Raw genomic sequence first — 13565 nt, 5'->3', positions numbered from 1 at the left:
ATGGGCGGGCACTGGGGCCCAAAAAGTTCAGCATGACTTCAACGCCCGGGTTGTAGTGGTTGCGCGCGCGCGTGTTTGGAACAGATTTGCAGGCATGTTGCGTTTACATGGAGTTTGGTATGAAAGCTACGGCTCAGGCTTCCTCGATGCCTTTTCCCGTGAGGGAAAGCTGCTGGCCAGGTCTAATAATCACAAGGAGAAACTTGTTGCGCAAAAAGAAGAAGAAAATCAAAAATGCAACGAACGCGTTGCGCCGCCTTGATGACTGATACCACGTCCGCTACCCTCCAAGTCGCGATGGCACACACGTTTGCCACCTTGATGACTGATGCCATGTTCCCGCCATGTTTCGAGTTTGGATACCAAGGCGCTTCGGCAAGCGCAAGCCTGGCACCCCCACGCTTCGTTCACATCGAAGTGCTCTTCTCACTACGTTCGACCCCCAATAGATACACGTGGACTCCGGCGAAACGGCGGAGTCGGCCTTGGCGATCACGTTTTATTTTACTATCACTACGGTTTCGGGAACACATGTCTCAACAAAGCCCCAACCGGAGCGCACCAGTCGAGCGATCGCTGTTCTTGATGTGCAAGCCTAATATTCTGCGTCTTTCTGATTATTCATTATTTCAAAGAAAAGGGATACTTTACTTTAACAGAATTTGAGCGCGGGGTGGGGGAATTCATACGTTTGTCTCCCGGCAAGAATGGCGGTTTCGGATATCTCGCGTTCGGAACCAAATACTCGTCCACCAAAGCCTGCGGCATATCCCGGGCTGAGACTGGGGCGAGCAGGGAAAGGGGCTGGTTCAGATGCCGACCGGAAAGAGGTGGCGGTCCTCGTCAAGATCCGAGCCGCGAGTTTGGGGCGGGCCGGAGGGCCAAGACACGAATTCGGGAGAACATGGAAGCTTGAAGAGGCTGGAGTAGTCATCCCATGGGCCTTGCGGACCTCCAACAACCAAGGATTTGTGTTGTTGGTTGTTGTAGGATGCAAATTGCATGGCGATTCTCACTCCCGTCCCAAATATAGAAGCCGGAGCCCGGCTCACACAGGTCAGCCTCAGCTTTGGGGGGAGCCTGGGGAGGACCCAACCCCTGGTTTAAAGGGTCCATGGGCCGCAGGCAGCGGCAAATGCTTGCACCGAGCGAGTACAGTCACGGCAGTTGTTCGTTTGTCAGACACAAGAAGGGTGAAGAAGACGAAAGAGGGAAAAAAAAAGAAGAAGAGGGAGAGGGAAGGAGGAGGGGAACAAGCGCAAGGCCAGCACGGCCAGCCGAGTCATCTCCGAGGATTGGCGGCCGGGACCTGGGGTGAGCTGGCCGAGGAAGAGAGACAACCATGCCCGATATAGACATGCGGGAAGCAAAAGAGCCAATCACATGTTGTCTTTCCCCAGGTCCCCAGGTCAGGGATTGCGGACAATAAGCTTATGAGCTTATTCGTGCGCATCCCGCTTTTTGTTTGTCTTCCACGGGTCGACCCATTACCAACGACGCCCGAACGTCCGTCTCATTGAACCCCACCAGGCGCGTTTGCTGCTGTGGCCGCCGGCCGGGCGATGGCCACCAAATCCTGCTCCCCGTCAATTTTGTCCTCTCTTTGCTTCACTGCCTGCTCACGCCACCATCGCGCTGTGGAGGCGCACGCAGAACTTGAGTCGATGCCAAGAACTGAGAGCTGTGGCGTCGACAGAGTGATTATGCCGTTAGTTTGTCATCCCTGAGACCTGCCAGATCGTCATCTTAGAATGAAGGTTTTTTTCTGGCGGGGTTCTACTCCTTCGCGCCGTGGTAGCTAGCCTGCAATCATTGCTTAAGCCAAGTGCCCCTCGGCGTTTTTTTGTGGATAAACGGCCAGTGTACAGTTGTTGGGAAGAGGAAACAAGATGTTGGATAGTATATGATCGGGACCGTCGCGCCTCTCTGCATATCGCTTTTTGACCAGTAATTGTCGAACATCTCTAGGCCCAAGATCCCCAGTCTTTTTTAGGATTTAAGGAAGTCCTTCCTCCTTCTTTTGTAGCACTTTGTCGTGTTTCACTCCCAAATGAAAGGGTCCGTCTTTACCTATATGGTGGCTCTCGCAGCCACTGCGATAGCTTTGCGGACGACTTCCGCCCCCAAGATGCGCAGGGAACTTGATGGCCTAACCTTTGGTGGTCTTGAGCCCCGGGCTCACTCTGGAGACCAAGTCAACCAGGGCACATTTGACCAGTTTCTCGACCACACGAATACTTCCAAAGGCACTTTCAAGCAACGGTACTGGTGGAATGCGGAGCACTGGGGAGGCCCGGGTTTCCCTGTCTTCATGGTGAACGGAGGCGAGACAAACGCCGGCAGGTTGACAGGTTATCTGGAGAACGGGACGCTGGCGAGTCTCTATGCCGAGACGCACAAGGGCGCAATTATCCTGATCGAACGTGAGCCAACCCCGGCAACAACGACCTGTCTTGAAGAGTTATCTCAAAACTGATCTTGATAGACCGATACTATGGCGAATCCTGGCCTTTCAAGACTTCGACAGCGGACACGCTGCAGTACCTGGATGTGCCGCAGGCCATCTACGACAACATTCACTTCGCCCAGACTGCTAATCTTCCATTCGACACGAACAAGGGCGCCAACGCGAACAAATCACCCTGGGTATTGGTTGGGGGCAGCTACGCCGGTGCGCTCGCTGCGTGGACATCGGTGGTCGCGCCTGGTACATTTGCCGCCTACCATGCCAGCTCCGCCGTCGTCCAGGCCATTGAAGACTTTTGGCAATTCTTCACTCCCATCGAGCAGGCCCTGCCGCAGAACTGCTCGACTGATATCAAGCTGGTCATCCAGCAGGTCGATCGCGTGCTCGAAAACGGCACCGCACAGGAGGTCGACGCCATGAAGCAGAAGTTCGGCCTAGACACGCTCGGGGACCATGCCGACTTCGCGTGGTACCTGCAAAAGCCCATCATCATGTGGGCCTACGACCCGAACAAGGTTTTGGAGTTCTGCGACTGGATCGAGACGAGCACCAACGACGGCGACATCATCGAGGGCCGCGAGGAGTCCGGCGTCGGCCTGGAGGCTGCGTGGACCGGCTACACGTCGTGGATGCATCAGAGGTACAACGAGAAGTGTCGGGAGGAGGAGTCTTGCAACCTATACAACAACGCAGTCGAATACAACACGCCCGATGACCTAGAATGGTCGCGCAGCTGGGTCTGGCAGCTCTGTAACGAGCCCCTGGGTTGGTGGCACACGGGACCACCGTCGTCCAACGGCACCGGGCTTGTGTCGTCGTACGTGCATCTCGAACACCGTAAGCGCCAGTGCGACCTACGCTTCCCGCAGACCTCTGGCCACAAGCCGGCCATCTCGAAGGGGATCACAGTGGCCATGTTCAATGAGTGGACCGGGGGATGGAACGCCTCCTACGAGAACGTCCTCTTTATTGACGGCGAGTTCGACCCTTGGAAGTCGGCGACCATGAGCTCGGACTACCGTCCCGGCGGCCCATCTGAGAGTACCGAGAAGGCCCCCCGGCTGGTGGTGGAGGGGGCAACTCACGTTCCGGACTTCCGGCTCAGCAAGCTGAATGCCAAGGTTGTCCAGCAGGAGGTGGAGATCATGGGTAAGTGGATCGAGGCATGGAAGCCGAAGGAGGCGCTATGAGCAGGTTGATACGGGCACAAAGCAAGCAGTTTGATTGATACATATGCATCGCGCGGCGTCAAGGCTGGGGCTTGGTTACTGTGGTTGCATTGCGATCTGGGACGGCACGACGTGGTGCATTCTCAAGATGATACCTGTACATGTGAGATGAGACAGCATAAGGCCCAGATAACAGAACATACCATCCGTCTGTAATTCCTGGTTGATATTGGACTTATCTTTCATGTTGTTTCGAAGCTGGGTGGGCGTAAAATCAGTGGTTGGAAAGACACCAACGCCTGTTTTGTTGAAAAGGATACGAACCCGCACCATTACAGATTTCATAATGATTGATGTTATTCGGAGAGAAAGGCATCTTCGAAACTCAAGAGTGGTCTGAATGGTTTCAGTCGTAGTTCATGCAAGTGAGGCGTGGGTATTAGGTATTGCCCGCCGAGCAGGTGCGAAAACAACGGCGGTTGCCTACAATAAGTACCGTACCTGCCCATACCTACCTTCTTCTTCCCCTCGTCGGATTCTACAAATGGCGAGGCTCTCTCGGGCAGGCACCCCCGAACAAAATCGAACGATCGTGCATTCGGTTCTTTCCTTCTTGGAGGCCCCCAAGAGATCTGGCAGCTTCTAGGTTTGACAGTGCACTTTCCCGTCTCCAAATGCCTCTCTTCGACCCGGATGCAAAACGACCGAAACTGTCAAATTTTGCAACTTGCCGCTTGTCACCAATTTCGATAGGGTAGGCCATTTCAATAATGGCTTCATAATCAACAGTAGCTGTAAACTTTCTGTGACGAGTACGCCGCGCCGGGACAGCGAGGAACAAGAGCGGTAACGGTAGCCGATGAACGCAACAACAACGAGATTCCCGATCACGGCTGTTGGCGGACGCGGACGACTTCTTATCTACGGTCGGCCTCCTCGATCCCGACAAGCATGAGCGCTCGATTGGCCCCAGCGCCCGCTTTGAACCACCCCAGCTGTTGTCGAACCGGGCAGAATGATCGTCCCAGACGGCGACTGATAAGCTTATCAACTTGACAAGATCACACTCTGAGGACGGAAGCACCCCTAGTGTCACGGGAACTTACCCGTATGTGGCCTTATGCAAGGAACAAGTGATAGAACCAGTCCGCCCCAGCGTTAGATTGCCGAGCAGCGTTAATCTGGCTGTCACCCGAAGATTGCTGTCGATACTTGCCAACCTACTCACCTTGCCCTGACCGAGCTTCACCGTCCCCGACGAACCCCACCACATTGGAGACCACGAGCCATGCCGAGGCACGCCAGTAGCCAATTGTCGGACCGGCTACGTCGGCCTCCGAATCGCACAAGACCAGGCTCCCCCCCCCGCAAAAACGAGCTCAGGAAGAATCGAGCATCACGCTGCCATTCAAGAACTTGGCAACAGCCTGCATTCGTCGGAAACCATGGGTGGACGGACACACATCAGATCCTCCGTGGGCTGTTTCGACGTAGAAGTCTACAAGGCCCGGTGAACAAAATTGGCTCGCCGCACGGCAGCATTAGCAGCCGTAGCAGTACCATGGCCGACGCAAATAATTCTCCGCATCCCAGTAGGCTATGGGTGCCGTGCCATGCATAAATCGCGCTTTTTGCTGGTCGACCTGCCCATTCTCGACGCATTGGCTTCGACCTTGCAGCATGGCATTGCCATAATCCGCACTTTGCGTCGGATTGTGGTAACTCAATTGGATCGGTGCCTGGCCTACCCCGCCCTCGAACTCATCATCGAGAGCCGAAGGTAAAACCGCTTTTGCTCTGATGTCCCGGCAGAAGTGGAGATGACGTCGACATACTCTCACTCACGCGCACCATGACCCGTCGTGTGTCGGAAGGATCGGTCATCAGGGTGGGCTGAGGTTCATACAGGCGCGTCGTCGTGGAAATGTCGGGAACTTCTTACCCCCCTCCCTGTTGCCTGGTATCCCCGCAAGCCCCAGGAAGGTCTGCAGCCAAGAAGAGCCGGGGTGGCAGCCATTACACCAATCCGGAAGCCCTAACCAGTAGGCAACTTGCTCCTGGATCTTCGGGATAGGAAACAGTGATTCCAAACAGCCTCAAGACAGGGGAGGACACGACATGCATGCTGGCCTTTCAGTCTTGCGTCCTTTTGCTCCTCATAGCAGGGAGAGTTCTACATTCTCGCCTCGATTGAGTTCTCGACATAATGGGTACCTCTTCATCTCGACAGGATTCGGAGATGTTTACACAACCAAATACATCTTCCAACCTTCCCCCCTTGTTACTCTTACTCCCACGGCTTGCAGTGACCCCGCATTTTTCGACTGATTTTTAATCAGTCCATGGAATCAATCTTTGATCAGCCAACGAAACAAATGTATTCTACCCAACACATTAAACGGCCGCTTCCAACATTCCAGGAACAACAGCCAGGTCGAACTCGGCAATCCGCGTCAAGCTCCAACAATATTAGCGTGCCCCCCCCCCTTCCAGTGGGGCGTGGGATACGCCTCAGATGACGTCCGCTGATTTGCTCCGACGCAAACCTCTCCCACTCTGCGTCAAGGATGGAGCTGCCACACTCCTCTTCTGTCTGCACGTTGTGACAAAAGGAATGGACAGACTGGTACAAGGACCACAGATCCGGGCTACCTGTAGTGTACTTTCAGCGTCAGCTGACAAATAGTGGCCGCACCACCTGAGCTGACCACAGACGCCGGTATCCTTCTTGTACACGTACCCTCTGTCTACCATCATCCCCAACGTGCATCTCAGCTCCATCAAGTCGCTGCACTGTACATGTAGACAACAGCGGCAAACTATGGCCCGCCGTGTCACCAATTGTACGTCTGACAATCCACATGGTAAGTCCCTGGCCTGCCCTATTGCTGGTATTGCGGCGCCAACGTGTATCGCGGCATGCTTGCCGGCTTCTCCGCCGGCCTGGGAAACCCGGGTAACTTTGTCGTGGTGGCTATAAGCTGTAAGTACCCGTCCGTTCTTGTCGCCCCGGGCACAGGTTGTTTTGCACATGTTACTTCAAGTATTCTCCATATAACTTGGACCTTTGTTCCGCACTCTTGTACCCGATCGGTATACGGACCCCAAGCGTTTTACCGTTAACGAATCCCAAACAACTTGCACAATGGGTTCTATTGCTGTCTCTCAGGATAGCCCCCCTTACGATGTCCCCAAGGCAGCCAAGCAACAGGCAGCGCAGCCACCCGCTTACAACGGCCTCGACATCATCGACATTCAGCGTGTTGCGGTTGAAACAAACTTGAAGGACGACATCATTTCCATGTGGAACCCCACAAACGGACCCCGGAAGCTGCCTACCCTACTTCTTTACAACGAACGGGGCCTGCAGTTGTTCGAAGAGGTGGGTGCTTCCAGAAATCTCATCAACTCAGCCGCATCTTGCGTGATCCGCATGTGCTCACACCCTTGTTCAGATCACTTATCTGGACGAATACTACCTGACCAACAACGAGATCGAGGTTCTCGAGAAATATTCGAACGAGATTGCGCAGAATATTTCACCGGATTCCATGGTCATTGAATTGGGGAGTGGGTTTGTGAATCCCTGCTGAATGAGGACTGGCCTGGGATGATTCTGACCTTTTTCGAAGCAACCTTCGCAAAGTCTGTTTGTTACTGCAAGCCTTCGAAAATGCCGGCAAGAACGTCGACTATTACGCACTTGATCTTTCCAGAGAGGAACTGGAGCGCACACTGGCCCAAGTGCCCAAGTTTCGTCACGTCAGATGCCACGGACTGCTTGGTACCTACGACGATGGCCGAGAATGGCTGAAAAAGCCCGTCAATCTAGCTCGCACCAAGTGTATTTTGAGCTTGGGATCTAGCATCGGTTTGTGATATTTTCAGCGAGGGCTTTTTTCACGAAAAAAAAAAAAAAATAGATTCCTGACGCCTTGTCTAGGAAACTTCGAGCGCGACGATGCAGCCGGCTTCCTCAAATACTTCAGCGATGTCCTCACGCCATCGGACAAATTGCTGATTGGGCTGGATGGTTGCTGCGACCCATCCAAGGTCTAGTAAGTGTTCATCTATCACACCCTGTAGTAGTGGCCCGGGCTAACTTTGTCTTTAGCCATGCTTACAACGGTACTTTGTCTAACTCATGAAGCTAGATGGTTCGGTTTAGCTAACTTGCATAATAACAGACAAGAAAGGAGTGACCCATGCGTAAGAACTGCTGTTTTGTAGCTCCAGTTCATTCAGTTAACATCCAGACAGTTTTATTCTGAACGGCCTCGCCAATGCCAATGAGATTCTTGGCGAGCAGGCGTTCAACCTTAGCGACTGGGAGGTTATCGGCGAGTACGTGTACGACGAGGAGGGTGGGCGTCATCAGGCGTTCTACTCGCCTGTTCGAGATACATACGTTATGGGCGCTCTGGTGAAGCAGCACGAACGCATCCAAGTGGAGCAGAGCCTGAAATATTCTCAACTGGGAGCCGAAAACCTGTGGAACATGGCTGGCCTTGTCGAGACAAACTGCTGGGCCAAGGGCAACGAGCACGGTAAGTGGACGATTTCACTTCGGGAAACTAGAGCCGAGAATGGCCACCCCTTTCGCGACACGTTCTGCACCCCATAAGCTTCCCCCACGTTTGGCTGCCGACGTGGAGCCACTTACCCCAAAAGTTGAAGTACATTGTCCGAGACGTAAGATAACAGACGCGGTGACTTGCCCCGATGACATCGCACAGCCGGCTTATGAATCCTCTGTCTCTGGAAACTACTATCATCACCAACGCCTCCTCCCACATACACTGGCCTAAAAAAGCTAACGTTGATACAGGACTTCACCTGATCGCGAAGAGAAGGATGCCTTTCAGCCTCCTCCCCGACCTGTATGCCTCGTCGCCGTGTCCGACTTTGGACGATTGGTCGGCGCTGTGGACGGCATGGGATGCTGTCACGCAGAAGATGCTCCCTAAAGAAGAATTGCTGGACAAGCCAATCAAGCTCCGCAATGCTTGCATCTTCTATCTTGGCCACATCCCGGGCTTCCTAGATATCCAACTGACCAAGACAACCAAGACACCCCCAACCGAGCCGGCAGGCTTCCAGCCCATGTTCGAGAGAGGCATCGATCCCGACGTCGACAACCCCGAGAAATGCCACTCTCACTCGGAGATTCCTGACGAGTGGCCTCCTGTGGAACAGATTCTCGAGTACCAGAAGCGTGTACGCTCGAGGCTGCAGGACCAGTACAGGAACGGAGTCCACGAAATCCCCAGAGCCGTCGCTCAAGGTATCTGGGTGGGCTTTGAGCATGAGGTTATGCACATTGAGACGTTGCTCTACATGATGCTCCAGAGCAACAAGACTATCCCGCCGCCTGATGTCCATCAACCGGATTTCCGGCGTCTGGCTGACAAAGCCCGTCAGGCGCGAGTACCTAACGAATGGCACGATGTGCCCGCTCAGTCCATTGCTCTGGGAATGGACGAGCCCGATCTCAACGCCGGTATCAACGGGTACTTTGGATGGTTGGTGCATCTACCCTTGGTCGCGAAGATATACTAACAAGGGTCCAGGGATAATGAGAGGCCATCGAGAAAGGTGGAGGTTCATGCATTCCAAGCCAAGGGTCGGCCCATCACCAACGAGGAGGTAAGCACTAATTCCGCCTAACGAGCAAAGTCGGGAGCTTACCAGAACAGTATGCACAATACATGTTTGAGAACCACATCAAGAAGGTGCCTGCCTCGTGGGCTCCTACAGAATCCAACACCGAGGATGTTGACGCCAATGGCCAGGTGTTTTTGACCAACGGATACACAGATGGACACACCAATAGCCACGTCAATGGACATACAAACGGTGCCAGCAATGGATATACGAATGGTCATCAAAACAAACAGACTGCCCTTCCTGGATACTTCCTCGACGGCATTTCTGTTCGCACCGTTCACGGACTGGTGCCGCTGAAGTTCGCACTAGACTGGCCCATCTTCGCCTCGTACGATGAGCTCTCTGGCTGTGCTGCGTGGATGGGCGGTCGAATTCCGACATTTGAAGAGGCCCGGAGCATTTACAACTACGTTCACAACTCGAAGAGGATGGAGGCTGAACGCACGCTTGGAAGAACGGTTCCAGCAGTCAATGGGTAAGTATCGCACTAGCCGAACACGCAGCTGGCATCTATTGACGCGATGTAGGCACCTATCAAATGATGGAGTCGAGGAGACGCCACCGAAAACTGGCTCTCTTGAGGCCGAGAAGGCTCGTTCGGAGCTCTTCGTCGACCTCGACGGCGCTAATGTTGGATTCCAGCATTGGCACCCCGTCCCCGTGACGGCCAACGGCGGCCGTCTCGCGGGCCAAGGTGAGCTTGGCGGTGTCTGGGAATGGACCAGCTCGCCCCTCGCTCGGCATGAGGGCTTCGAGCCGATGCCTCTGTACCCTCAGTACACATGTATAGTGTTTTCAAAACTATCGTTTTCTTGTTGCCTGTTCGCTAACTTGTCTACAGCTGACTTCTTCGACGGCAAACATAACATCGTCCTCGGAGGATCCTGGGCGACGCACCCGCGCATCGCCGGACGACGATCGTTGTAAGTCAACTCTCGCCATTTGCCAAATATAGCTTGGGTGACGGCTGCTAACGAAGACTAGTGTCAACTGGTACCAACACAATTACCCCTTTGCCTGGTGCGGAGCCAGACTCGTGAGGGACATCAACTAAAGCGATCGCGCATACACATCTCCAATCATGCTATGACTCTCGACTGCTGTACTTTCTATTGAATTTGAATCTCTTTCTAGCTGCTTCGTTTCGCCGTGACTAGTGCTTCAACAGCTGGTTCTGGCCCGGGGATGACTCAACTTCATTCGCCGAGTGTTGCGTTTTTGAGAGAAAAGCATGTGATTTAGGTTGTTGGAAGCTCTTCCTAGTTTCCATGTCAAGATGGGCTCTGAAGGGGAACAAGGATTTGGTGTCTACGATCATAGTTGTAGTGTATTAAGCTTTATATTTTCCGGTCCATCGTGTCCAGCCTTCACTCGTTTCCCTGTCCAACAACTGGTAGGGTCTGTAATGTGTCGCTGCCTTCCGCCAGCAACACTGGTTTCTGTCGGGGATACATATACATCAAACAAGACTCATGCTCGCTCCGGGACCAAAATGCCTCAACTTTGACGCTTCACTTGCTGATGTGTTAAGAAGGGTTACCATCAGTAAACTACCAGGAAACCTTCTCCGCACACCCGAATGAGGCCCTCTTTCCCCACCTGCTGGCTCCCTCCCCTGCGAAACCGCGTACGAGTTAATTATCGTACCCAATGTAATATATACGACAGTGTAACCGTGCCTGCAGCACGAGTGCGGTAACACATGATGATGATGACGAGAACATACCCCTGCCGCCGTGTACGGTAAGCCGCCCTGCTGCGCAGGCTCGTACATAATATTGCATGTATTACTCCACCAGGAGGAGGGAGGGGCGGGAGGGAAAAAGAAGAAAGTGACAACAACTCGCTGATACACCCCCCACGGTCTTTTCGACGTCTTGACGTCACCAGCCCATCTAAGAACGGACGAGGCGGATGGATGATTTACGTTGCGCATTACGCTCGGTAAGGCCCCTGCTAAGAGGAGAAGAGGTGATTTGCTCAGTACTGGATTCAACTGTGCAGCGTCGCCAACGAATGCATCATTGGGACATTTGCCGACTGCCAGGGCATCTCTACCTAAACCACCTACACTACCTACATGCCACTGGAACTGGTCTCCAAGTACGGATACCTGACTGGTACCTTGTCTACGACCAATACAACCTCTTGCCGCCTGTCTGAATCTCGCCCTGTTCGTGGCCAAGAGTGACGCCCCACTGATTGCCGGGTCTGGGCTCCGGAGACGTTGGCCGCCCCACAGTTCACGAAAGGGGGGGGAAAAAAGCTGGTTTTACGTCCCCGCACCGCAGTACGGCCAGGTTCGCTCCGAGCCGGGATTTCGTCACATCCACTGAAAGGCCTTTGGACGAACCCAGTTGCTTTCAATCCCCCTGCTTCAATAAATCCACGTCTGCAAGACTTGGATCTTGTGACCTTCCAAGTCGATCGCGATATTGTCATTCAATTGGTTCAGCCGTTCAGACTACCGTAGATGTCGAGGAGCTGCTCGAACACGTAGCTGGGTAGTTTGACGCCGTTCTCTGTCACGAGGTTGGAGACAAAGTCGGGGGGCTATCGGACACTCTATTAGCCCATGCATACATGCACATAATTACCACTCGCGCAAGACTTACAGTGTAATCTACGGCATCCTCGGGCTGTACACTCGCACCGTCTGTCCGGAAGTCCAACACGTGCTGCTTGAACCCGAGATCCCGCTGGTCAAGAGGGACCTTGCGCACGAACTTGTGCGACTCGGCGGCGACGTAGAAGGGCAGTCCGGCCTGCTTCGCTAGCTTGGCGATCTGGTAGGTGCCCATGCGCGAGATGATGCCGCCGTTTTGCGTGACTGCCTCGGCGCCGACAATGACCATGTGGACCTGACGCAACAGGCCCAGAACGTGCGCGACGGCTGGCTCGGCGATCTCAGCAACGGGAATGCCCTTCTCGCGGAGCTCCCGTACTACGCGATCCGACTCGGCCGGGCGGTGCTCGTCGCGGACGTAGACAACCTTGAAACGAACGCCGCCGTCGCCGAACTGGTCGGCCGCGCGGAACAGGAGAGTAGAGACGGCGCGGGAGGCACCGTGAGTCAGGACGACCTTGCCGTCCCGCACAAAGCGCCAACCGGCGTCGGCGATGCGGTCGCGTGCGGCGATGGCGCGGGAGGCGAAGAGGCGGCCGTTGCGGAGGAGGTGGGTGCGAACGGCGTCGAAAGACTGGTGCGGGCTCGTGGCGGCGGATTGGCCCTCCTGCTGCTTAAGCGAGGAGACGAGGTACTGCAGGAACAGGTCGGTGCCGGCCTGGAGGGGTACGGGATTGTTGACGGAGGCGTGGAGGGTGTTTGAGGCGCGCTTGACGAGATCGAGGGTTTCGTATACGGTCGTGGTACCCGAGGCGTTGAGGAGGGATATGAGGGCCTCAATAGCGGCGACGGGTTTCGTCAGGTCGGGATCCTGGAGGAGGGAGTGATATGTTGAGACGATGCTGAACAGAGACGAGGTTAGTTGGAGTGATAGTTCAGGGTTGCGGGTGGTGTACTCGAAGTCACCGGTCGTCTTGTTGCGGATGGGCATGTCGGAAGCCTGAGGCTTTTGACTGTCGCCTGTTGCTGTAGAGCCATGCTGTCAGTCCGCATTCGCGTACATATCGACTATGATGTGGAATGGTGGAGCAGCGTACGCGTGAGGTCACCGGTAGCCATGGCTATGTGTGGGAGGGACGAAAGTCAGGGTTCTAAAGACAGGCAAGCCCCTTTGTATCGTTGCACCTTCTATGTTGGTCTTGAATAAATCTTGCTGAAAATATGCCAGAATTCGGCAGATGAGAAGCGTCGGAACGAGTTCTGGGTCTCGAGACCGAAGATGCGATCAGGACGTTGGCTGTCGCGATGGAGGGGAACGTCTGGTGTTGAAGCTCCAGGAAATTTTGGGAGGCGCCTGTGACTCAATTCCCACACTAACTAACTACCACCCACCACCGGATGGAGCCTGCCGGGCATTAGCATTGATCGCTCTGATTTGGCGGGGTAGTCTTGCTAATCTAATCAGGGTGGAAGAAACCATCCCAGATATGGGGCTACATATCAAAACATGCCACCTTGCCCTGTTAGCCAAGTATCGGTCTATCTGTCTGTCCCTTACCTTGCCCCCTCCACGAAATAGCGGTCTCATTCACTCGTATCGCCCTGTATCATTATCCAGGCATCCCACTACCGACGGCCCCCTCCACTCCCGAAACACTGACACCCAGCTAATAAAGCTCCCTCCTTGTAAGCCTTC

General features: G+C 54.3%; 4 protein-coding genes across 4 annotated transcripts; 3 read left to right on the top strand and 1 right to left on the bottom strand.

Annotated features, from left to right (window-relative positions):
* Positions 1-2128: 2128 nt before the first annotated feature.
* Positions 2129-3657, top strand: LY79DRAFT_666022 (serine carboxypeptidase S28; the record flags this gene model as incomplete). Its single annotated transcript, XM_060563152.1, has 2 exons — positions 2129-2423; positions 2486-3657. The coding sequence occupies 2 exons, from the start codon at positions 2129-2131 to the stop codon at positions 3655-3657; spliced, it is 1467 nt and encodes a 488-aa protein (XP_060418945.1).
* Positions 3658-5776: 2119 nt separating this feature from the next.
* LY79DRAFT_538579 (uncharacterized protein) lies at positions 5777-6223 on the top strand. Its single transcript, XM_060556755.1, has one exon. It carries the CDS (start codon positions 5979-5981, stop codon positions 6153-6155), a length of 177 nt encoding a protein of 58 aa, XP_060418944.1. The 5' UTR covers positions 5777-5978; the 3' UTR covers positions 6156-6223.
* Positions 6224-6669: 446 nt separating this feature from the next.
* Positions 6670-10468, top strand: LY79DRAFT_283884 (C-type lectin protein). Its single transcript, XM_060552141.1, has 13 exons — positions 6670-7018; positions 7092-7210; positions 7269-7507; positions 7580-7694; positions 7751-7764; positions 7824-7845; positions 7897-8183; positions 8465-9158; positions 9207-9282; positions 9333-9778; positions 9831-10087; positions 10145-10226; positions 10288-10468. The coding sequence occupies exons 1-13, from the start codon at positions 6782-6784 to the stop codon at positions 10355-10357; spliced, it is 2658 nt and encodes an 885-aa protein (XP_060418943.1). The 5' UTR covers positions 6670-6781; the 3' UTR covers positions 10358-10468.
* Positions 10469-11754: 1286 nt separating this feature from the next.
* On the bottom strand, positions 11755-12860 carry LY79DRAFT_586850 (initiation factor 2 subunit family protein; the record flags this gene model as incomplete). Its single annotated transcript, XM_060560696.1, has 3 exons — positions 11755-11856; positions 11919-12771; positions 12826-12860. The coding sequence occupies 3 exons, from the start codon at positions 12858-12860 to the stop codon at positions 11755-11757; spliced, it is 990 nt and encodes a 329-aa protein (XP_060418942.1).
* Between the last annotated feature and the right edge of the window lie 705 nt (positions 12861-13565).

Source organism: Colletotrichum navitas, assembly GCF_030913465.1.
Source record: "Colletotrichum navitas strain CBS 125086 chromosome Unknown LY79scaffold_5, whole genome shotgun sequence".
Classification (NCBI taxonomy): domain Eukaryota; kingdom Fungi; phylum Ascomycota; class Sordariomycetes; order Glomerellales; family Glomerellaceae; genus Colletotrichum; species Colletotrichum navitas.
The sequence above is the reverse complement of the archived record's forward strand: the minus strand, read 5'-3'. Positions and strand labels throughout refer to the sequence as shown.

Excerpts from the sequence above, each read along its gene's own strand:
- LY79DRAFT_538579 (XM_060556755.1), top strand. The coding sequence starts at position 5,979 with ATGGAATCAATCTTTGATCAGCCAACGAAACAAATGTATTCTACCCAA.
- LY79DRAFT_283884 (XM_060552141.1), top strand. The coding sequence starts at position 6,782 with ATGGGTTCTATTGCTGTCTCTCAGGATAGCCCCCCTTACGATGTCCCC. Across the intron at positions 7,508-7,579 it reads GAGCTTGGGATCTAGCATCG|GAAACTTCGAGCGCGACGAT; the intron begins GTTTGTGATATT and ends CGCCTTGTCTAG. Across the intron at positions 10,227-10,287 it reads ATCGCCGGACGACGATCGTT|TGTCAACTGGTACCAACACA; the intron begins GTAAGTCAACTC and ends AACGAAGACTAG.